The sequence below is a fragment of the Rhizophagus irregularis genome, chromosome 14, assembly GCF_026210795.1.
Source record: "Rhizophagus irregularis chromosome 14, complete sequence".
NCBI lineage: Eukaryota > Fungi > Glomeromycota > Glomeromycetes > Glomerales > Glomeraceae > Rhizophagus > Rhizophagus irregularis.
Window position 1 is genome coordinate 1,841,715 of NC_089442.1, and position 22,698 is coordinate 1,864,412.

The 22,698-nt window shown below is 27.5% G+C and overlaps 6 protein-coding genes across 6 annotated transcripts; 3 read left to right on the forward strand and 3 right to left on the reverse strand.

Annotated features, from left to right (window-relative positions):
* Positions 1-1,181: 1,181 nt before the first annotated feature.
* On the reverse strand, positions 1,182-2,531 carry OCT59_006081 (uncharacterized protein; the record flags this gene model as incomplete). The annotated part of the gene is made up of 7 exons (XM_066141025.1): positions 1,182-1,251; positions 1,328-1,427; positions 1,498-1,530; positions 1,598-1,633; positions 1,710-1,793; positions 1,861-2,070; positions 2,336-2,531. 7 exons carry the CDS (start codon positions 2,529-2,531, stop codon positions 1,182-1,184), a joined length of 729 nt encoding a protein of 242 aa, XP_065997857.1.
* Positions 2,532-4,971: 2,440 nt separating this feature from the next.
* On the reverse strand, positions 4,972-6,235 carry OCT59_006082 (uncharacterized protein; the record flags this gene model as incomplete). The annotated part of the gene is made up of 8 exons (XM_066141026.1): positions 4,972-5,057; positions 5,143-5,179; positions 5,587-5,612; positions 5,698-5,734; positions 5,946-5,971; positions 6,057-6,079; positions 6,137-6,156; positions 6,230-6,235. 8 exons carry the CDS (start codon positions 6,233-6,235, stop codon positions 4,972-4,974), a joined length of 261 nt encoding a protein of 86 aa, XP_065997858.1.
* A 1,086-nt stretch (positions 6,236-7,321) lies between these two features.
* On the reverse strand, positions 7,322-8,448 carry OCT59_006083 (uncharacterized protein; the record flags this gene model as incomplete). The annotated part of the gene is made up of 2 exons (XM_066141027.1): positions 7,322-8,017; positions 8,227-8,448. 2 exons carry the CDS (start codon positions 8,446-8,448, stop codon positions 7,322-7,324), a joined length of 918 nt encoding a protein of 305 aa, XP_065997859.1.
* Positions 8,449-10,985: 2,537 nt separating this feature from the next.
* OCT59_006084 (uncharacterized protein) lies at positions 10,986-13,267 on the forward strand (the record flags this gene model as incomplete). The annotated part of the gene is made up of 7 exons (XM_025330908.2): positions 10,986-11,822; positions 11,895-12,094; positions 12,166-12,316; positions 12,630-12,828; positions 12,917-12,965; positions 13,058-13,143; positions 13,233-13,267. The coding sequence occupies 7 exons, from the start codon at positions 10,986-10,988 to the stop codon at positions 13,265-13,267; spliced, it is 1,557 nt and encodes a 518-aa protein (XP_025166407.2).
* A 923-nt stretch (positions 13,268-14,190) lies between these two features.
* Positions 14,191-16,395, forward strand: OCT59_006085 (uncharacterized protein; the record flags this gene model as incomplete). Its single annotated transcript, XM_066141028.1, has 2 exons — positions 14,191-14,806; positions 15,227-16,395. The coding sequence occupies 2 exons, from the start codon at positions 14,191-14,193 to the stop codon at positions 16,393-16,395; spliced, it is 1,785 nt and encodes a 594-aa protein (XP_065997860.1).
* A 2,434-nt stretch (positions 16,396-18,829) lies between these two features.
* OCT59_006086 (uncharacterized protein) lies at positions 18,830-21,202 on the forward strand (the record flags this gene model as incomplete). Its single annotated transcript, XM_066141029.1, has 6 exons — positions 18,830-19,861; positions 19,936-20,141; positions 20,221-20,358; positions 20,617-20,885; positions 20,968-21,022; positions 21,103-21,202. 6 exons carry the CDS (start codon positions 18,830-18,832, stop codon positions 21,200-21,202), a joined length of 1,800 nt encoding a protein of 599 aa, XP_065997861.1.
* Positions 21,203-22,698: the final 1,496 nt, after the last annotated feature.

Sequence of the window (22,698 nt, forward strand, 5' to 3'; positions counted from 1 at the left end):
TTGGCCATATAACTTACTGGCTGATCGATAATTGTATAAACTGAGTGAATTATTTAATATATTTAATAAATAAATTATAATTATGTGCAATATTTATTTATTATTAATATTAATTTAATATTATTTATTTACTATATATATATGCAGTTATGGTATCGGTTGTACAACTTACTGGCCGATTGATAGCTTTTTAAAAAATTGTGTAAACCGAGAAATATTCTGTCATACTGTCTGTATAAATAATTTGAATTATGTAACATGATCTGTCCATGTTATTTGATTAGCGGTCAGGTCATATGTTCATATGTACACAATTCTTTATTGCTAATATAATTTTTCCAGTTAATGAAATTTTAATCACTTTTTTTACAAAAAAACTCAGTTGTATTAATAATAATTTTTCTATTCCCATCCTTTGGAATGAACGGTAACAAAAAAATTTGCTTATTCATCATATAAAATTTTTTATTAAGTCATATAGAATTTTGCGTATTTAGGGGTAAAATTTCCATAACGTCATATTTGTATTTGCGTAGCAAATAAATTAGAAATGAATAGTCATATATAGATTTGCGTAACAGGAGTAATTTTTTATATATAAAAAATAAAATTAAATTTCACACGTTCAAAAATTTTTATAAAATAAATTTTTAAACTGATAATTTGTTTTCAAATACATTATTGAACTTATTACATCTAATTCTCATAAAATTAGACATCATACTCATAAAAAAAATTGTATTTTTCACAATAATATTACTTTATTTTTTTATTTTTTTACTAACGTCGGTACGCTCGGAATGCATTTTAGTCAAATGTAATCGCCTTTTCAAGTTTAAGTAATGTTGTTCGGCGATGTCGAATCTACCTGCACGTAAATTTTCATAGTAATCGGAGCAATACTTATGGAGTACTAATAATTTTCGCACTTTCAATTATTGCCGTATATTATCAAAATACAATGTTTCATTGATAATATATCCTGATATATCCCGATATTTTACTGATTTTTATGTGTATTGTATATTATTATTTATTAATAAACATCATTTATTTATTTTATTTGCTTAAAACTAGATATTTATTATATGTGTTACATTAATATTTTATCTTTCTAAACTATAAATGTTGTTAATGGTTTGGAACATTTTTCCAGTTGGTTCGATTCCAACAAACAACTTCTAATACGTCTCAGATGTCTTTGATATCTCATCGCGTCTAATGTCATTTGCGTTTCCTATCCAAAAAACGCTACAAAAATAAGAAGGCATTATTAGTTTTGTTTAATAGCACCATTATCACCCAATTTAATAAAAAACCTACGTACCATAATAAAATCCTAGAAAACAAAGTAAATAATGGGGTTAGTACTACCATTAAAACCATCACATAATTATCCAAAAAATTTATTGACACCATCCAAAAATCTAAAAAAAATAAAAAAAGGCATTAATATTATTAAACAATACACCATTAAACACCATGCAAAGGATCTACCATGAAGAATGTTGTTTAAATTTATCTGGGAATCTAAAAATAAAAAAAGGGATGTTAATGTAGTTTAATAACGTCACCATTAACACCCACACAAATAAACCTACCATGAATAATTGTCCAAGAATCATCCATAAACCTAAAAAAAGAAGAAATAAAAGCCTTTCCAAAATACAGAAATCAAGTGGCAAATTTTACTTTCTTTTTAGATTTACTTTTAGTCAGTTGTGATGGTATAGGAGTAGCGGGAGTAGTAGAATGAGAACGAAGTTGACGAGTTTTAATAGTATAATTCTCTTCTAATAAAATTTCTAATTAAAGAAATAATATATAATAACAGTTGAAAGATATAATATTGAAATATACCTTTTAGTTCCATATACTTTTTACCCAACATTCTATGTTCTTTTCGCCACTTCGTTAAATCATCTTCAAGGTCTAATATTTTTGATCGTGCAATAGTCAGATCATCTTCCAGCTGAGACCTTAGTTGAATACTGTCATGAAGGGAGTCTTGTGCCTCATTAAGTTGTTTCTGAATATGGTTAAGATGACGACAACAACTTTCAAGTTCCTCTGAATTAAATTAAAAAAAAAAATATATGTATATATGTGTATATGATAATAATTGGATAGTTAGTTCGAGAACTAAGTGGATAAAGTCGATAGTTTAGAAAAGATCTGCAGAAGGTAAAATCCTTTTAAGAACTGGACACTGGGAATATGAATACTCCGTCTACAGGTAATGAACCGTCAAGAACCATGCCCTGAGAATACGAATATACTGTCTGCAGGCAACCTCTTTTAAGATCATTTAGTAAACCTTGCGTACAATACCCACCTTCAAGAAGTTGAACCTTTGGTTTTCTGGCAGCTTTCAAAGCCTTCAAGCGATTTTTAGATTTTCGGTTAGAGGTGGCAGAACGTCGACAGCGTTTCTTATTTGATGTAGCAGCAGTAGTAGAAGGACGAGCAGCAGTAGAAGGATGAGCAGCAATTAAAGCAGAAGTGGTGGTAAATTTCCTAGTGGCAACCATTTTGAGAAGGAACAAATAGATGTGTAGTAAAGGTGTAGTGAAGGAAAATTTTGAAAAATATTAAGTAAAAACAAGAAAGGAAGGAAAAATGAAGATACTTATATAATGAAGAGATGTGACGCGTAAACATGTAAAAATTAGCAAAACAAAATATTATGAAAAAGATTGATAATAAAAGGATAAATGTTACATGAGGGAAAATTCTGGAAAAGGAAAATCATATCAGAAAAATTATTTTCAGAACAAAGGAAAATAGTCTAAAAATAGTAATACTCGATAAGTTAATTTAAGGAGTTAAAATAATAAAATTAATAAGTCGCGACCATTAATTTATTTTTAGAAATAATTAGGATTATTTAATTTTAAAAATTAAGATACTGATTTCAATAATTTAACCTATAATTGTAAATTATGTAAAATAATGAAAGGAACTTTTAAAGCCCCAATAATAGAAATCTATCAAATGAATTTATAAGGAGAGATTTGTAAGAACACAAAATTTAAGCGCGAGGGATGTCTGTAGTATCACAAATTAGTAGTAGGTAGATCACTTATAATTGGCGAGATAGAATCCAAAATCATTTGCTTATTGATCATAGTAAAAAATTTTGATTTTAATGTGACCTTTATATGTATTGTTCGGGGTCCTGATGCAGCTATCCAGTTATTTTCAGTTTTTGTAATTACAAATTTTTTTTAAATGAATATTATTCCTTTTTCAGTCAGTCATTTTTTTTCCATCATTGTAATTCTTTTATTTATTTAGTATTTTTAATAATTTTTTTATCACTATAAAAATTTGTTTTTAAATTTTCTATTAATAAAAGTGTTAATGACGATAATTATGATGATAGTGAGGAATAATAATAATGAGAAATAATTACAATAGTTAATCCAATGAGAATTAATTCTAATATCATGTGATTTAAATAATGATACTATTTAGGAAATAAATGATGTAATTATGCAGGGCAAAATATTCGCGATCAAAGTCCAGTTAACATATAATTATGCAGGCAATGCAGGCAATTGTAATTTTATATTATATTTTAAAACATTGCAATTTAATTAAGGAATAAGGATAAGCATATTATATTTTAAAAATAGTGCAATTTAATTAAGGAATAAGGATAAGCATATTATATTAGAATCAATAAGTTTTAAGGACTTCGTTAATTAAATTTATTACATTAGATCAATAAATTTTAAGAACTGCATTACAAAAAAAATTTAGAACTGCGTTAATTAAATTTATTACATTAGAATCAAAACTGTGTTTATTTTGTTACAAATACTTTAATTATGTAGAATGTTATTATGTTCATCAGTTCATGTTTTAAACATTATAACGAATTTTAAAATTATTATAAATATTATGAAATTTGAATTTTTTTTTCGCAATTCAAACCCAAATTGTATTTTAATTTTCAAATTGTATTTAATTTTCAAGTTACAAAAAAATCATAAAAAATAAAAAATGGCAGCATTAGTACCTTTTGTTCCACCGCCACCACCAGTATTCCAATGGTCGATTAATGCTGCTAGGCAGTTAATTGCGGAGCGAAGAAACTTACATCAGCAATTTGAAAGAATTGCAAATCGCTACCATGTTAATGTATGGACAATAATAGCAAATAGGGTGTTCACTGCAACGGGATTTGCAGCGACACCCAGGCAGTGCTATACAAAATGGAATGCCCTCAAACAAGGTTATGAAAACCTCAGTAGAATAATAAATAATAATGATGATGGCATTCCTATTACAAGCCCAAATAGTTTCGATAGAGCGTGTTTTGCCGATATGAACGATGAATTCTGGTTACAAACTGGTAATTATTATTAATTATTATTTTAAATTAATTTTATTTAGGCAATTCATTCAATTCATTAATATTTTTATTGGATTTTAGATCTGTTTAGACGAGAGTATCGACGGCGGCATGCTGCGCATGATCGACGTCAATATGAATATAGATTGCAAAGGGAAAGAAGGAGGTCGCGATCTAGGTCTCGATCAAGGTCTCGATCAAGAAGTAGATCAAGAAATAGAGATAGAAGACGAGATAGAAGTAGAGATAGAAGACGGGACAGAAGTAGAGATAGAAGAAGAGGTAGAAGCAGGTCCCCACATAGAAGATAATTTTAATTTTTATTATATTTTTAATCGTATATTTTATTAGTTTAATATTAAATATTATAAAATAAATATTTACATACAAAAAATCATATTGTCTTTATTCTTATAAATTGTTTAAATGCCAAAACTCTAATTAAATCATATAGAAAGTATTGCCGAAACCCTCTAGTTTTGGCAAGCAACCTTATTTATTAAGTAATCTTAAATAAAAATTTAAATTTTAAAAATACATTAAAGAATGTAAATTTATTTGCAATTCAGTATAGTATGATCATAAAAAATATAAATTACTCCACTGCATTTTCATGAAAATTGGATTTTGACTGCTAAACAACTTTTAATTAATAAAAGAAGTCGATTTCCTTTGACCAAAATGTTCAAAATACGTTCTGAAGTGACAAAACAGAAAAAATAAAATTCATGAATGAGTACCGTTGTGAAAAACGTGAATAACTCTTCAAGTATTAACTGTACCTTCATGAAAATTAATATCCAAGCAGATTATGACCCACTGAAAAACTTTCAATTAATATAAGAAGTCAATTTACTTTGACTAAAATGCTCAAAATACGCTCTGAAGTGACAAAACGGAAAAAATAAAATTCGTGAATGAGTATCGTTGTGAAAAACGTGAATAACCCTTCAAGTATTAACTGTAACTTCATGAAAATTATTATCCAAGCAGATTATGACCCACTGAAAAACCTTCAATTAATATAAGAAGTCAATTTACTTTGACTAAAATGCTCAAAATACGCTCTGAAGTGACAAAACAGAAAAAATAAAATTCGTGAATGAGTATCGTTGTGAAAAACGTGAATAACCCTTCAAGTATCAACTGTACCTTCATGAAAATTATTATCCAAGCAGATTATGACCCACTGAAAAACTTTCAATTAATATAAGAAGTCAATTTACTTTGACTAAAATGCTCAAAATACGCTCTAAAATGACAAAACGGAAAAAATAAAATTCGTGAATGAGTATCATTGTGAAAAACGTGAATAACCCTTCAAGTATTAACTGTACCTTCATGAAAATTATTATCCAAGCAGATTATGACCCACTGAAAAACTTTCAATTAATATAAGAAGTCAATTTACTTTGACTAAAATGCTCAAAATACGCTCTGAAGTGACAAAACAGAAAAAATAAAATTCGTGTTGTGAAAAACGTGAATAATTCTTCAAGTATTAACTGTACCTTCGTGAAAATTAATATCCAAGTAGATTATCACCTGCTGAACAACATTCAATTAATATAAGAAGTCAATTTACTTTGTCTAAAGTGCTCAAAATACGCTCTGAAGTGATAAAACGGAAAAAATAAAATTCGTGAATGAGTACCGTTGTGAAAAACGTGAATAACTCTTCAAGTATTAACTGTACCTTCATGAAAACCAATATTCGAACTGATTATTACTCGCTGAACAACATTCAATTAATATAAGAAGTCGATTTACTTTGACTAAAGTGCCGAAAATACGCTCTAAAGTGATAAAATAGAAAAAATAAAATTCCATTGTGAAAAACGTGAATAACTCTTCAAGTATTAACTATACCTTCATGAAAATTAATATCCAAGCAGATTTTGACCCGCCAAAAAACTTTCAATTAATATAAGAAGTCGATTTACTTTGACTAAACTGCCCAAAATACGCTCTGAAGGTAAAAAAAAATTTGTAACTTAGTACTATTATGTAAAAATGTAAATAACTCCAAAAATATTAACTGTGCTTTCATGTAGATTAATATCTTAACAGCTTCAAACTTGCTGAACTACTTTCAATTAAAGAGCAAGATTTACTTTGGCCAAAATGCTCAAACCATAATTTGAAATATGTGTAAACAAACTATAATATTTGTTTATATTTAAATTCTGAGTTATTTAATTTAAATGTGTTTGTTTATATTTAAGGAAAAAAAATAAAATTTTACTTCTATTTTATTAGGTTTTTGTAAACGAAAAGACAAAAAAATAATCAGCTGAAAAAATAAAAAAATTCTTTGTTAATAACCGTAATACGTGATCACATGTTGCAATATTAAAATCGGAAATCCTATATTTAAATTGGTAATACGTATTACATATATGACCAATAGGCCAAATTATATCTCCTGCTATTACAATTGTAAAATTGTAAAATAATATTAAAATTATGAATAAATTAAAAGTAAATTGGCAAAAATTCTAACCTGTATTAAGCAGTATTAAGAAAATTTTTTGATAAATTTAGATTAGATTTATGTGTAGCATAAATAATTATGTTAACGTGTACATTAATTAGTTACGAAATCACTCGTTATAAAAAGATTTATTTTTTTTAATAAAATTAAACCATTATATCATAATTTCAGATCATAAATTTTATGTTTTTATTATATATAAGAAAATATATGTATATTCTTTTTTTAAAAGAAGTGAAACAAATTATTATAGAAAAAAAATATTTTTTTAACAAAAAAATGTGGATCCTTGTGAATAATACTAAATTTTCTGTTACTAATTTCTTTAAGATTTAATTTCTATAATTTATGGAAATGATTTTTGATATATTTTCTTATTATTTGTATAATACGCAAAATAATTTTTATTTCTTTCCGCGTCCTCCACGACCTCCTTTTTTATTATAACTTCTTTTCGGTTTAATAGGTTAATCAATTTCACCATCACACAAATCAGATAATTGGCGTTTTTTAGTTTTATTAGCATTAATAGGCGTATTATCATCTATCATAACCAGGTCTATAGAAGATTGATTTGTTCCTACTGTATCTTCTTTGTCTGAATCATTATCACTTTCTTCTTCATATGCATTTTCTATTTCTGTGGTATTTGAATCCGATTTTGGGGTAATATGTGTTTTTACTGGTGAATTAGGAGTTGATTTATTCCTCCTTTGAGCAAATGCATTGGTGGTTGATCTTTGTGGTGAGGGTTGGTAATTGTTACTTGAAGTTGAAGTACGAAATCGAACATCATAATCGATCAACTTTGCATCTATCTGTACGTATGTTGTTGATCCGTCTGTATAAATTGCCTCAAGAAATCCAGCGATGAAAAAATTGGCAAATTCACTCCATTTATCAGAAAGATATTCAAGCCATTTTGATTCGCTTGAATATCCAATCTCAAAATTAATGTAACGTGCAGCAGAATGAAATGGTGAATAGATCAACGATTTGGTTTTAACAAAATTCATATTATTTGATGTTGACAATGGTTCACAAGCAGAAGTAGTGATATGAACGAACGGCTTTGTTGATGGAATTTTTTCAGGTTCCCATTTCAAACGTTCTCCATTACGTCCTAATTGAGATTCTAGCACACATGCCGCTTCAACTAAGAGCTGTTTATATGAAAAAGACAAATGAAAATATTATATTTGTAATTAATATTAAAAAAATTATTTAAATTATTATCATTTTTATAAATTTTTATAATTATTATTATTAGATTATTATCATTTTTATAATTATTATTATTAAGTAAATTATAAAATTATTATTAAAATTATTATATGTCATTATTCCTTAGATACATACAAAAATTACTTACCATTAATTTATTGTCATCAATAGTGAACTTTCCACCAAAATGGACTAAGTCCCCTTCTTTAAACGCCTCATTATAATCGTGCAGCGCGTTTGAAAACTGTTTGAATCCAAAAACAGGATTTTCATTGGAAACTTTCTCACGATAGATAGCGTCCCCAAATGCTGTGTGAGAGGATTCTCTTAAACGTACTACAAGTGCGATAACTGACAGAGTAGCGGTCATTTTTTTTAATTTTTTTGATAAAAAAAAATTGAAAGATTTTATATTATTTTGAGTGTAGAGAAAAAAACACCTGCAAACTATCTATAAATGTGAATAAAGCATTACAGATTTTTATATAATTGGTAAAGTACAAGATGAAAAAACTTGATTATCATAATTAATTGTATCACTTCAAGAAAGGGGGCCAGCGTAAAATCTACTCAATTTTGCCAGATTTTCTAAAAGGTTTTTGAAAAATCTGGTAAATTTTTTAAATCTTGAATAATTTTGGACATTTTACTGCAGATTGTAGTATTTTTCAGAAGATTTTCAAAATTTTTCTAAAACTTTTTGTACACTGAAGGGAACTCATCCATTAAAATTCCAATGGTGCATTATCCTCATAATCAAATTCTATAATCCCAAAAGTGTTAAATATCAAAATTTTATAATCCATAAGACAAATTATTGTCAAAATTTAATTAACACAAGGATCTTATTAGCAGGATTAACTGGTTAAAACTGTTTTGACCATAAATATATCAGTAATTCTGATCAGATTTACTTAATGCTGCCCAGAGACCTAGTAATTCAGTTATATGTTTCCAAACTCAAAATTTAATACCAAATTTTTTCCTATTTATTAATAATGGTAGTGATTCAAATAGTCTTTTTTCAACTAAATGTATTAGCGTTAGTAAAATCAAAAATTGGTACAATTTTAAGTAAAAAAAAATTTTAAATATTTTTCATATTAACTGGTTAAGGTTTTTTTGGATGGTTCTAACCTCTACTTATTATTTATTTTATTTATTTTATTTTTTTTATAGAGAGAAATTGTCATAATACATGTATTATTTTGAAATTAACATTTTAAAAATTAAATTGAAAAACTATAATTTATTAATTAACGATAAAACGTTTTTTGTTAAAATTATTTAAAAATTTTTTAAATTATAGCGAAAATGCTACAACAGTAAATAATATTATAATAGCGAAATTGATCAGCAAACAAATGAAAATATGCAAATATTAAATGATGTCTCAATTTAACAGGTATTTTCAGTGGCACAGGAAGAGTTTTTGCGAAAAGTTGGCATTAGAAGTTTTTTTCATTGTCATTGACATTGACATTGTCATTGACATTGACATTGACATTGACATTGACATTGTCATTGTCATTGTCATTGTCATTTACATATTAATAAAGTTATATAAGATTAATTTGAGAGTTTTTTACCAAAAAGGAAATTTTTTTATAAAAAGAGAAATGATTTTCAATTTCGAGGCAATTCAGCAGGTGTTTTAATAACAAATTGAGAAATGATTTCCATAGAAAATCTCGTGACAAAATTTATAATAAATTTAAAAATAAATGATCAACAAATGATCAACAAAATCATTACTAGTTTTATAAAAAACGCCCAATAATATCTTTTTATTGTTTTAAAATGACATAACTGATGAACTCTCTCTCCTTTCTCTCACTTTTCATCATGGAAATAATATTTCGCTCATTTTTTCATACATGTATTTAAAGAAGTTTGCCCTAAATACTCGGTTAAACACCAACTTGGTTTCCGCTACTTGTCTCTATTGGGTCCAGTGGCACTTATTCATATAGTTTGAATGACTTTGGTTATAAGGTTGAAGATTCCAAGCTGGAAGGAAGAAATTTCCATTTCGCTCAGTGGTGAAAGTTCGTTTTCTTAATAATAAGGTGTTGTTCCTGGTGATAGTTTGGTGAAGTTTCCCTCTTTACCTAGGTTTTTACTCCTTCGGGTTGGTTTTCCTAGGGTTATGAATTTTTCTTATTTTTTTTGGTGAATTTTTCTCGTCTTTCTTTTTTGCCTTCTACTTTTTGGAGTTTTTCTGGGGAGTAGGGGGGTATCCCAAAATTGATCGACATCAGGTGGTTTGTAGATCTTTTCTTTTGAGAGAGTTGGGTGTAATTTAAGGGGGGTGCAGATCTTGGTGATCAGTTTTTGGTCAGGTGAGATCAAGGTGGCACATGTTTGGACTATCATGGGTTTTTTACTTAGGCTCAAAGTTTCGCAGTTCGTCTATTAGTTTAGGCTTCCTTTGATGGTGGAATTGTGTTATGATATCTATTAATTTAGGTTTGCATAGTTTATTAACTCTGGTAATATAGTCACTTGGAGAATTTATTTTTACATCGACCAGTGTGGGGGATTTTTATCAACCAAGGGCTGGCGGTTTTAGTTCTGATAATCTGCAGGGTACGGGCTTCAACTTACCAAAACTTAGGCTTGCTTAAGCGAGAGTATGGGAGGCAGTGGCGTTATCTGGGCTTTGTGTAATGGGGTGGATTTTTCCTTATACTTCATATAGTACCTTTTTCCGGGTAAATGCCCACCGGTTTGAGTAGATTATTTTTGCGTGTAGTTTGTTAGTATTTTTGTCAATTTTGGCTTATATGTGATTTTCTACTTATAATCACGTCCATGTTAGATTTCTAACTGGAACCCATTAATAAAAATAAAAATAAAAATGACATAACTGATAATAATATGTATTTAGACGTATATATTTATACAATGGATTTAGAATGTAAAGAGCATGAAATAAGTAGGACAAAAGTACCACAAAGTATTCAAGATTGCTGTGGAAATTGTGTGAGAATTTTATGTTTTAAACAAATAAATGGAGATATTAGTAATAATAGACTTGATGAAAAAAATCTCACTTTATACAATAAGGTAATTAAAAGTGAAAGAAATTGCAAATTATGTGGAAAGTTATTATATCAAGGAACAGGTAAATGGAATAGTATATCATTTAAATTATGTTCAGTTTGTTATCGAATTTCTTCGGAATTGATAGAATCAACCTTGGTTAAAAAACAAATTTCAATTCTTTACTTACCATGGTGGCATAATTGTTTTAGGTGTAATATTTGTCATTCAGAGTTAACATTTACATCAGACTGTCAAAAATATTGTGCAAGTTGTTATATGTTTTATGTTGGATGCAGGTACTGTTTAACAACAAATATTATTTTTGGACCTATAGTTCAATCTCAATGTAAAAAATGTAAAAGAATATCAGTTATCATAAACAGCAGTGTAAAAAGTGATATTGATGATTTTCTTTTTTATAATGTTATACTTGATAATTTAGATAAATTAAAAATAAAAGTTAAGTCCGCAAATATTCCTAAATATTTTATACAAGACAGTATATTGGGTTATATTTTTAGAGAAAATTATGGTGAAATTAAATGGATATCATATTCTCAATTTACGGATTTTAAAGAAATAGCAAAAGGAGGATATGGTATTATATATAAAGCAACTTGGTTGAGTAACAATGAAACTATCATTCTAAAAAGATTTAATAATTCTAAAAATATTGGTAAATATTTTTTAAATAAGGTAAATAATTTAAATATCAATAATTTCTTATTAAATAAATTTAATTTAATTAATTTAATCTAAATTTAATAGTTAAAATCATTACAACATTGTATGATAAATAATTACAAATTAATTCGAACTTATGGCTTTACAAAGGATCCTAAATTAGAAGATTATATATTAGTTATGAAATATGCGTCAGAAGGAGATTTACATAAGTATTTACAAAAGAATTTTACATACATTAAATGGAATGAAGTATTAAGTTTTTTAGTGAAAATTTCAAAGGGGTATTTATGTTTTATATTTTATATATCTTATATTCTTTAAATTTAGGTTATTAATTATTTTTTACTTTTAGACTTGAAAACATTCACAATGCAGATTTTATACATCGAGACTTCCATAGCGGAAACATATTATTTCTTGTCGATAGTATAAGTATGGCCAGATGGCAATCAAAAAAATGTAGTATAGATGTTAAGATTGGAGATCTAGGGTTATCTCAAGCTGTAAATAGCAAAACATCAAATAATGAAATATATGGAGTAATACCTTATATTGCGCCTGAAATATTTAAAGGATCAGAATTTTCTAAAGAAGCTGATATTTATAGTTTGGGCATGATTATGTGGGAATTTACAACGGGCTGTAAACCTTTTGATAATGTTAAACATGATCATAATCTTATTTATAAAATTCTTGATGGAGAATGACCTAATATTACAGAGATACACCGGAATGTTACGCTAATTTAATGAAAAGTTGTTGGGATCCCGATCCCAAAAAGAGTCCTTCTATAGGAACAATTAATTTAACTCTTAGAGATTGGGTGTTTGGGATAAAATTACTAAAGCAGAACTTAATCAAGCAAATGCAAAAAGAATGGAACTTATAAAATCAAAAAAAATTGGTCCCGAATTCGCTGAAAGACGACATTCGGGAGCCATTTATGCAAGTAGGCCATTAAGCGCTTTAATTTCTAAATATTCATCCACTTATTCATCTTCAGCAATTTCGTTTGGTAAGTTATCACGAAAAAAATTATTGTAAATTAAATATTTTATATGAAATTTATATGCAATTTATAAGAAAAACGTTATACGTTTTAGATTCCAATTATATCTCAGCAGAATTGGAGCTTGATATTGACACTGAAAGGTATTTAAACTTATATGAAAAGAGACTTTCAAATTAATACTACTACGATTTGAATTTATTAATTTTTTATTTCATCATCACAAAATTTTAAGTTCTAGTGCAGTCCAAAATTTTTCAACTTCTTTAAAACAGAGAAAACATGAAGTACTTACAAACTTTGAAACTCATGACAAAGGCGGTAAATATTACTTATGTTTAATATTTGTTTTAATATTTATTCTTATTCTATTTTTATCTTTTTAATCAAATTTAAAATGTACAAAATAGGAAAACATATTAAAACTAGTTCTAGTTATCCATAGAACTATAAAAGAATAAATATTTCTTTATTCTGCAGATGTAGAATATGAAGGAACTTATTGATAAAGGATTTCCATTATAAAAGAAAATAATATAAAGAAATTAGAATCCAACTATTTAGTTGCAATTTTTTCATTTCATATTAAGATCACAATTAATAATATGATGTATATTATCATTAATGTATTTATATAAATAAATCAACTTTTTTATATTTTAAAGGAATTACAAAATTAATATCATTTGTTTCTGGCGCTATTTTGAAAGTCACTAGACGATGGAATTTAAGATGAAGCGTCAAATCTTAATGAATACGAGAGAGCATCATATCAATAAATTTATGAAATCCTTCAAAGTTTACTATAAAATAAAAATTAGTCATACATTATTTACGTAATTTCAGACTTTTATTATATGTGAATATGTTGTTTAAAATAGTTTTTACAGTTAATTGCACATAAAACAACTTACGAGATTTATTGAAGCATCAAAATTTATTATATTTTATGTTCACTATAGCGAGCTTTTGATGAAAATTCTAAATTCTAGATGGTAGATAAGCAAGTGTAACATAGATTGGCTAAGCGTGCAATGACTGCAACGTCGTAACGAGAAAAATAGGGATAAAGGTATAATAACTAGGGAACGGCTATTGCGATTTCAATGAATGACGTCACGTGGGACAGAGGAATTCACGTGATCGATCATTTTTCATAGGACGTATCAGTCGCTCCGGTCAATTATATCAGCCACAAGAACTCTTTCCCCTTTTTTTATTTTTGTTAGTTTTCTGCAGTAATTCTGCACAAGTTAGTTTAGTTTTTTTAGTTTCTATTTGAAACACCAAAGGGGGAGAGGCCCAGACGGGCGCCTCTATCTTTTACGAGGTTTTTAGTCCTTTTTATATCCTATATTATAAAGGAATATGTCTTCTATACCTTATATTGAAATAGACTGGTCTTCCACTCCACGACAACCTTATGTTCAACTCGGTGACCCTACACCACCTGAAAATGACTCAGCTAACATATTACATAATACTGAGCTTACAACTGTACTTTCCTCTGAGGATATTTTTTTCCTTGATATTGATGATATCTATCCTTATACGTACTCAACTCTTCATCTTGATGACAATGAAATGGAAGAAACCTATGATGACGAAGACTACTTCGAACAGTTACTAAACGCTGAAATAGAAGAAATTAGCTGTATTAAACATGATACACCCTCGATTTCTAGTACTCCTTTAACTCCTATCCAGGACAATATTCCCTTACCGCCTCCGAATACTGCGCCTATCTCAGATAATTTACTCAAAGTCAGGAAAAATACTACCCTTCAGGTCTCCCCGGAAAAATTCCATGTGACTACGCCAAAACGATCAGGTTATAATGAGATTTATGAAATCCGCAGATCTAAGATGACCGTTCTTGATAAGGACAGTTACAACAAGAAATCTTTACACAAAATACGTAATATTTTTGCTTATTCATTTCAAACTCACAAGCTTAATCCATACATAGTTATGGATACACGAGGTAGTGGTACCTTGTATAACATCAAAAAAAGTAGATACTTCCTTATGGAGTTACACCCAAATGCTGATCTTTGTTTAACTAAGAAAAATTCTTTCAACGTTTACACCAATGATATTGATATGCCTAATGATCATCAGAGGATCTTCAACTCAACTAGTAAAAAAGTCAATCTTAATTACTTAATAGGGACATATCTCACTTTTATATTTTCTATCAACAGACAATTTTCACCTGAAATTGTGCAAAAGTATTTTAAACGTTTACGCCAACTATTAATAGATAAATTAGTAGCGATTAAAAATAGACTTTCTTATTTGGCTAAAAATAGACAAACCAAAACTTATATCCGGTTCAGTTCTGGAACTCACGTGATCTATCTTGGATTTTATTTTCGCTGTAGTCATACTTGCACCCAACCAGCGGCCTTTGTACTTCCAAATAATCAATGGCAATGCAATAAACATTTTACTCCTATACCGGAGTTAAGAAAAAAAACCACACATCGGAAAGGAAAAGATCACAATACTGTTAATTTTAATCCATGGAAAGAAGTTCACTCAACACGTTTAGGTTTAAAATATAACGTAATCGTTAAACGTTATAATAAATGGAAAGGAAAGAATAATTCTGATCTAAAAGAGGTGATGGAACCTATTACAACTAATAGAAAAGGTAAATCTACAACTAGACCCTTTTATAAAGAATATAAAGATCTTGAGTTTTACGATAATAGAACACCACAACAAGTCAAAAGATGGAATCGTTTAAAAGAGTCGACTATCAAACATGAAAAACACTTATCTCATTGTAAACCCTTTTTATTAAAAGAAAATTCTACGGTATTTAAAAAAGTATCTCATCTTGTGAAACGGGATCCCTCATATGAGAAATCTGAGGAGGATAAATTATTGGATCAACTTACCCGAAAACGTGCCAAGAATTGGCGACGGCGTGTTAATAATTGTAATAAACTCAAGAAAAAGTTACCTGAACTACCTGTTGATTTTAGTGGTGATGCTCAGAATTATTATTTTCAAACATATAACATCAATTTATTCGCTTATAAAGTTAGAAGGCGATATGATTTGTCCAACATTCCTCAATGTCAATATGGCTATTTGAAGGCCAAGAGGCTTTATAATAATCATATGGATCGCAAAAATTTACGTCCTCCTATTATTAGACAATCATCTCCTCCTCAAATTATTAGTCAACCCATACAACCTGAAATTGATTTTGTTGTGGATTACGCTTTGAAAGTTGTTCAATATGAAAATGCACGAGCTAAGTTAGCTCTTCATGAAAATCCTACTGATTTTAAGACACTTGCTCCGTTACTTGTTAAACCTACATTACCGTCAATGGTTTATCCTAGCGCAAAAGAAAAAGCTCGTTTAAATGCTTTAGCTAATGATGAGACATCCTCACCTAATTCTAATCAATCTATTAATGATTTACTCCCGAGACAAATAGCACGACCTCGGTCTAAAAAGAAAATCCTTTCTACGGATACCGTTGATAATTGTAATACACCTCCACCTGGTCCTAGTCGAACTACTACTGATTCACCCCCGAGACTTATTGCGTGACCTCGGAGAAGGAAATATGATTTACCACCTACGCCTGAGTCAGACATTTACCCTTTTAAATAATAGTACGCTCAAATTTGAATAGATATCTAAATCTTAATTGACACAAAAATTTTAATAGAAACCCAAATTTTAAAAGACACCCAAATTTTAATAGATACCCTAATTTTAATAGACACCCAAAAATTATATACACTGACATAAAAAACAATTATGGACCTTTTTATAATACATCATTTTGTATATGACAGTATTTACATACAATAGCTAGTAATAGTTAAAAGAAAAATACGCATGATAGATTAGAACTCTTTTTTTAGTTTTGTTCGTCCTCGATTTCATGGTCTCTTTTTTTTTGACCCTACCTGCTCCTTCATCGGTCGTGTTGTTGGAGTAGTCTATGGTATATAATAATTAGTTTGGGTCTGCCACACAGGTAGATGATGGACTAAATGTTGGACGCAATTCTTGTAATTAATGCTCTCTTAGAATAGTCCTTCCGACTTTACATAAAATAAAATAAAATAAATTATATCAGCCACAGCTCAGCTTAGCCAGCTAAGCCATTTAATTTTTATGCTTAAAACATTCATAACTGTTTGCACAACTATATCTGATATCCATAAGAGTACAGTATGAGAAACGCTGCGGCATTTATTTGGTGTACATAATTAAAAATCTACCACATTAACCGGTTACATTTGTTGATCAATAATTACACGGGCGCTTTTAAATGTTGAATTGTTTCGAAATGAATTAACATTTGTTATTAAGTTATTAGTAAACTAGGAGAAATTCAAATTTAGTGTGTTCACTCATATGCACGTTTAGAAATTATATGTAATGTCAAATTCTTTATATTGTTACAATGAAGGTCTTGAACCTTTAAGAGTTCAGACAATTTGGAAACAAATAATGTCTTATAGTTTTATATCCAAAAAATTGAATCATATTCTTATTAAAAAAAAAATGTTAAAAATGTATGAAGAATGGTTTGGACGTATCGGTCGTATCATTGATTCGGATTTTCAGTTAAGGATAACGCAAATAATGCCCCGTAAAAAAGTCGATCCGTTTCTTTTTTCCGTAAAAGGCTCATATTTCCGGAATTAATAACCTTATACAGTATCAGGAATTTATCCATTTTCCGTGAATGAATCCAATAACGGATAAAATTTTTTATAGAGATGGAGTCACATTTATTTACGATTTATTTACAATCTAAACTAATTTGATTGAATTTTTTTTCTGTTTAGAACATAAATTATTTATTAGTTGAATTGAAATGTTTTCTATTATGACATACTATTTGTTTATTCACTTGATTGATTTATTTTTTGTCAATTTGCTTGGTGACGCGAAAACTTTTGTGATACATTCTGCTTTAACAATTAACGGATAAAGAACAATTTTCTGCAGGAGTAGATGCATCTGAAAGAATTAAAGAAGTCAAATAAAATTGTGAGATATAATATATAAATAAATAAGTTGTGTCTCAGATATATAAGGCACAACATATACATACATTTAGAATGAGTAAAGTTCGTTTTAATCATTATTATTACACATTCATTCAAAATCATTTTATAGATATGTTTGGCGTATCTTAAACTAATAGTATCACGAATTCATTGGTTGTACGAAATTTTTTTCGACTTTAAATGTAAAAAAAAAGGGAATAAACATTTTTTTCCTATTATCATTCAAATAATGAACTTTCCATTTTCAATATTTATATACTTGCCGATCATTTATCCGAAATTTTGCTTATTCCTAATTAGCCAGGATAAAATTGATTTATCTCCTGCCATTTACACAATAGTAAGTGTTTTATAATATACTGTATTATTGTTGAATCCTATTTTCTTTCACTTGGTTTTTTTTCACTTTAAAAGATATTACACTTGAAAAATATTATTAAGATTACGAATAAAATAAAAGAAAGTTTTTCCCATTTTGAAAATGCAAATCTTTCTGAATTACTTAAATTTTCAAATCCGTCTATTATAGTATAACCAATAGTTAATTTTTACTGCAAGAAACGGATAAATACATATAAAATTTGCTTACCCCAGTAGGTCCTATAACTACATTGTGTAAATGGTGCCGATCAGGGGATAATTATTTATAAATCTGTGTATTGTGTCACAACGTAATGTTTGTTGTGATAATGATATGATTACAATTGTATCATATGCCACAAAAAATACATTTAAATGTTTTTCTTTCATTTATGCATTTGTCCTTCGTTAAAGTTACTTCGAGATGGACTTTCTGTAGTACTAATTAAATTCCATGAGGAAATCTAGAAAAACTTTCCATAACGCCAACAGAAAGTTCTATCATTTCAAACTCTTATTACATTTAGCTATAAATACAGTATGTCAAAAATTCCAAATTGATTATCTTTATCATAACTAACATTTATAATAAAATGGAATTTACAAACATAAACAATGAAAATTCCTTTGATCCAACACCAAAATTGAAATCTAGTCCTATACCAATTAAATTTGTTTCTTTTAATCATGAAGATATAAAATGTATTAATTGTGGAGAAAATTATATAAAGGCACATTTTTATTGGCAATATTATTGCAAAAAATGCTTAATAAGTTATCTTAACGAAGTAACTGATAATAATTTATACTTAGACGTATATTACACAATGAAAGTAAAATGTGATGAACATGAAATAAGTCAGATAAAAGTACCAAAAACTAATCAAGAATGTTGTGGTAATTGTTTGATAATTTCATATTTTAGACAAATATCTACTTATAACTATCAAATGATCGAAAGTGAAAAAGATTGTGTATTGTGTGGGAAATCATTATATCAAGGAAATGACAAAAAGATTACTCGTCAGTGTAAATTATGTTCAGATTGTTATTTAATTTCTTCTGAATATATAGAATCAACCTTGGTTAAAAAGAAGATTTTCATTCTTTATTTACCATGGTGGCATGTTGATTTTTGGTGTAAAAATTGTCTATCAGAATTAATATTTACATCAGATTGTCAGAAATATTGTGAACATTGTCTCATATTTTATGTTGGATGCAGATACTGTCTAACAACAAATATTGTTTTTGGACTTACGGGTCAAACACAATGTAAAAAATGTAAAAGAATATCACTCGTCAAAAATGGCGATAGAGAACTTGATGATTTTCTTCTTAATAGTAATATATATGATAATTTAAAGTTATCTGAATTCATGAATACCGTAAAGAGTATAGACAAATATTTTGATCCATTAAGTTTATTTAACTCTATCTTTGAAAAAAAAAGTATTATAGAACCAATTAAATGGATACCATATTCTCAATTTACAAATGTAAAAGAAATGACAAGAGGGGGATTTGGCATTATATACCAAGCAACTTGGTTAAGTAATAATGAAACCGTTATTTTAAAAAGATTTGAAGATTCTAAAAATATTGATAAATATTTTTTAAATGAGGTAAATGTTTTTAAATACTTTCTTGAATAATATTAAAAAAAAACAAATTTAATTCTTAATTTTTAATTTGGTAGTTAAAATCATTTCAATATTGTTTTGGATTAGACAACGAACATATTATCAAGCCTTATGGCTTTACAAAAGATGCTGAATTAGAGGATTACATATTAGTTATGAAATATGCAGCAGAAGGAGATTTACACAAGTATTTGCAAAATAATTTTGCGAAAATTACATGGGATAAACAAAAACTAGATATTTTATGGCAAATTTCAAAGGGGTATTTATATTTTAAATTTATTTATTATATTCTTTATGTTTAGGTAATTAATTATTTTTTTTTTTATTTATTTATTTAGTCTTGAAACAATTCATAATAAAGATTTTATGCATCGAGATTTTCATAGTGGAAACATATTATTTGATTGTTCTAGTGATGAAGAATGGGAAGATAATAATTATTTTCAATGGAAAATTACAGATTTAGGATTATCACAGTCTGTAAATAATAAATTATCAAATAATGAAATATATGGAGTGATACCTTATATTGCACCAGAAATATTTAAAGGATCTAAATTTTCAAAAGAAACTGATATTTATAGTTTTGGTATGATCATGTGGGAACTTACAACAGGCTGTAAACCTTTTGCTAATGTTGAACATAGTATTAGTCTGATTTTTAAAATTCTTGATGGAGAACGACCCAAAATTACAGAAGATACACCTGAATGCTATGCTAATTTAATGAAAAGTTGTTGGCATTCTGATCCTCAAAAAAGGCCTTCAATAAAAAAAATTCGTTTCACTATTGGTAATTGGATTTTTAAAAATAAAAATAATGAAGTATTTAATCAAGCAGAGGAAAAAAGAATAGAATTGGTAAAATTGAAGAAGATTGGGCCAGAATTTACTGAAAATCGTCATTCGGAAGCCATTTATACAAGTAGACTATTAAGTGCTTTAATTTCTAAATGTGCATCAACCAATTCATCTTCTTCAATTTCATTTGATAACAAAAATGGTATTTAATTATTATTAAAGCTAATTGTAATTTAATAAAATATTACATAATTTATAAAAAATATGTTATTTTTTTTCTTTAGATTATAATCATGATTATATATCAGCCGAACAAGAGCTTGATATAGACCTTAAAAGGTATTTAAAAAAGAATGTCATTTTTTACTAATTATTTGGATTAATAATTTTTATTTTTGTTTATCATCACAAAATTTAAGTTCTATGATTCAAAATTCTTCAACCTCTTTAAAAAAGAGAAGTAATGAAGTGTTTTTAAATACTGAAATTCACGATAATGGTGGTAAATGTTTACTTTGACGTTTTATTATTATTTTAATTCCTTTTTTTTTTTTTTTTTGTTTAATATTCTATTGTTAATATTTATTTTTTTTATTTCAATCAAATTTTAATATTTAATAGGGAAACGTATTAAAACTCACAAATGATCGGATAGGGTTTAGCTTAAAATAAGCAACTTTTCAGGGTAAAAGAAAAATTTTTCTTTTTACGATCTTGTTTTTTTCAAGAACCTCGATTCAATTATCCAATGATTCTTATCGAAGATTTTATTGTTAGAAACTAATAGGAACCAATTTGCAAATTTTTTTTTAATTTCATATATTATGTATTAATTAGATAATACTTATGATAAATTTAACTATCTAGTTATATTTAGAGGAATTTTAAATTCGAATATTTACGCTAGTGGCCCGGGAATTGTCCCAGACTAGACCTGGATAGGAAATCCTTAAACGATAAAATGTGTAAAATGCAATTGTATAAAATTCATTACTTTTTAAAATTTAACATTTATTAATAAAATAATGTGTATAATAAAGATCATATTATCAAGTTTTTACTATTCTTTATGATTTGAATAATATTTAACGTGACACTTGACTTTTTTTGCCATACTGTAATGTTTTATTTTATCCAAAAAATTATATAAGAATACACTTTTTGATTAAGTGATTAACATGATCATTTGACTCCAATACTTTTATGAAAAACCTATTAATAGTTCATATATGTCGCATAATAAGAGCACGGAAAGGGCTTTAAAATTACTTTAAAACCAGTAATGAGAGAAAGATAATGCCAGAAAGGAATTAATAAAAAAGTGGCTTGAAGATAGGGTACAGTATAAAGAACATAATAAAAGGTGAGATAATTATGGTCAATTAACTAGTTAAAAAATGTTCATAAACATTATATATCAAACATCTATTACAGCATATTTATGGATTAGTTTGAGGAACCAGTTGGTAAGCTGATTGAAGTTCTTGATTAATAAAGTTAATTTGCACAATCATAGTTTTCAATTTTCTAAGAAACACAGATTTAATTCTAGCAATAGTGGAAAATACTAAATGATTTGGAAATTTTTCATCCCATCTTTCGTATCGAGACGTGAAATATTATTGAATCATTAAAAGATTAAATAACTGATTATTTAACATTGAACTTAATTGAATTACAGAGTAAAAATTAATCAGTTCGAGATAAATCATGTAATACGTAATAAAAGTTATTAATAAAAGTTAAAAACAAATTCAAATATGAAAGAATTTTGTGTACACTTTATTGTCTGGAGAATTTAATTTAAAAAAGCTCTTTCCCGGGATTAAATTACAAATTAAAATTATATATAATAAACTATTTATTCTTTTATTCGGCTTTTTAAAGAAATGATTTCGTGTCATTTAAACTTTTTTGGTTAACCATATCTACTTTAATTATTAGCCACTAAAAGTGAAGACATATGTTGAACAAAGTTCATTTAATCCAAGATATGGACAAATGATAAGTTCTTA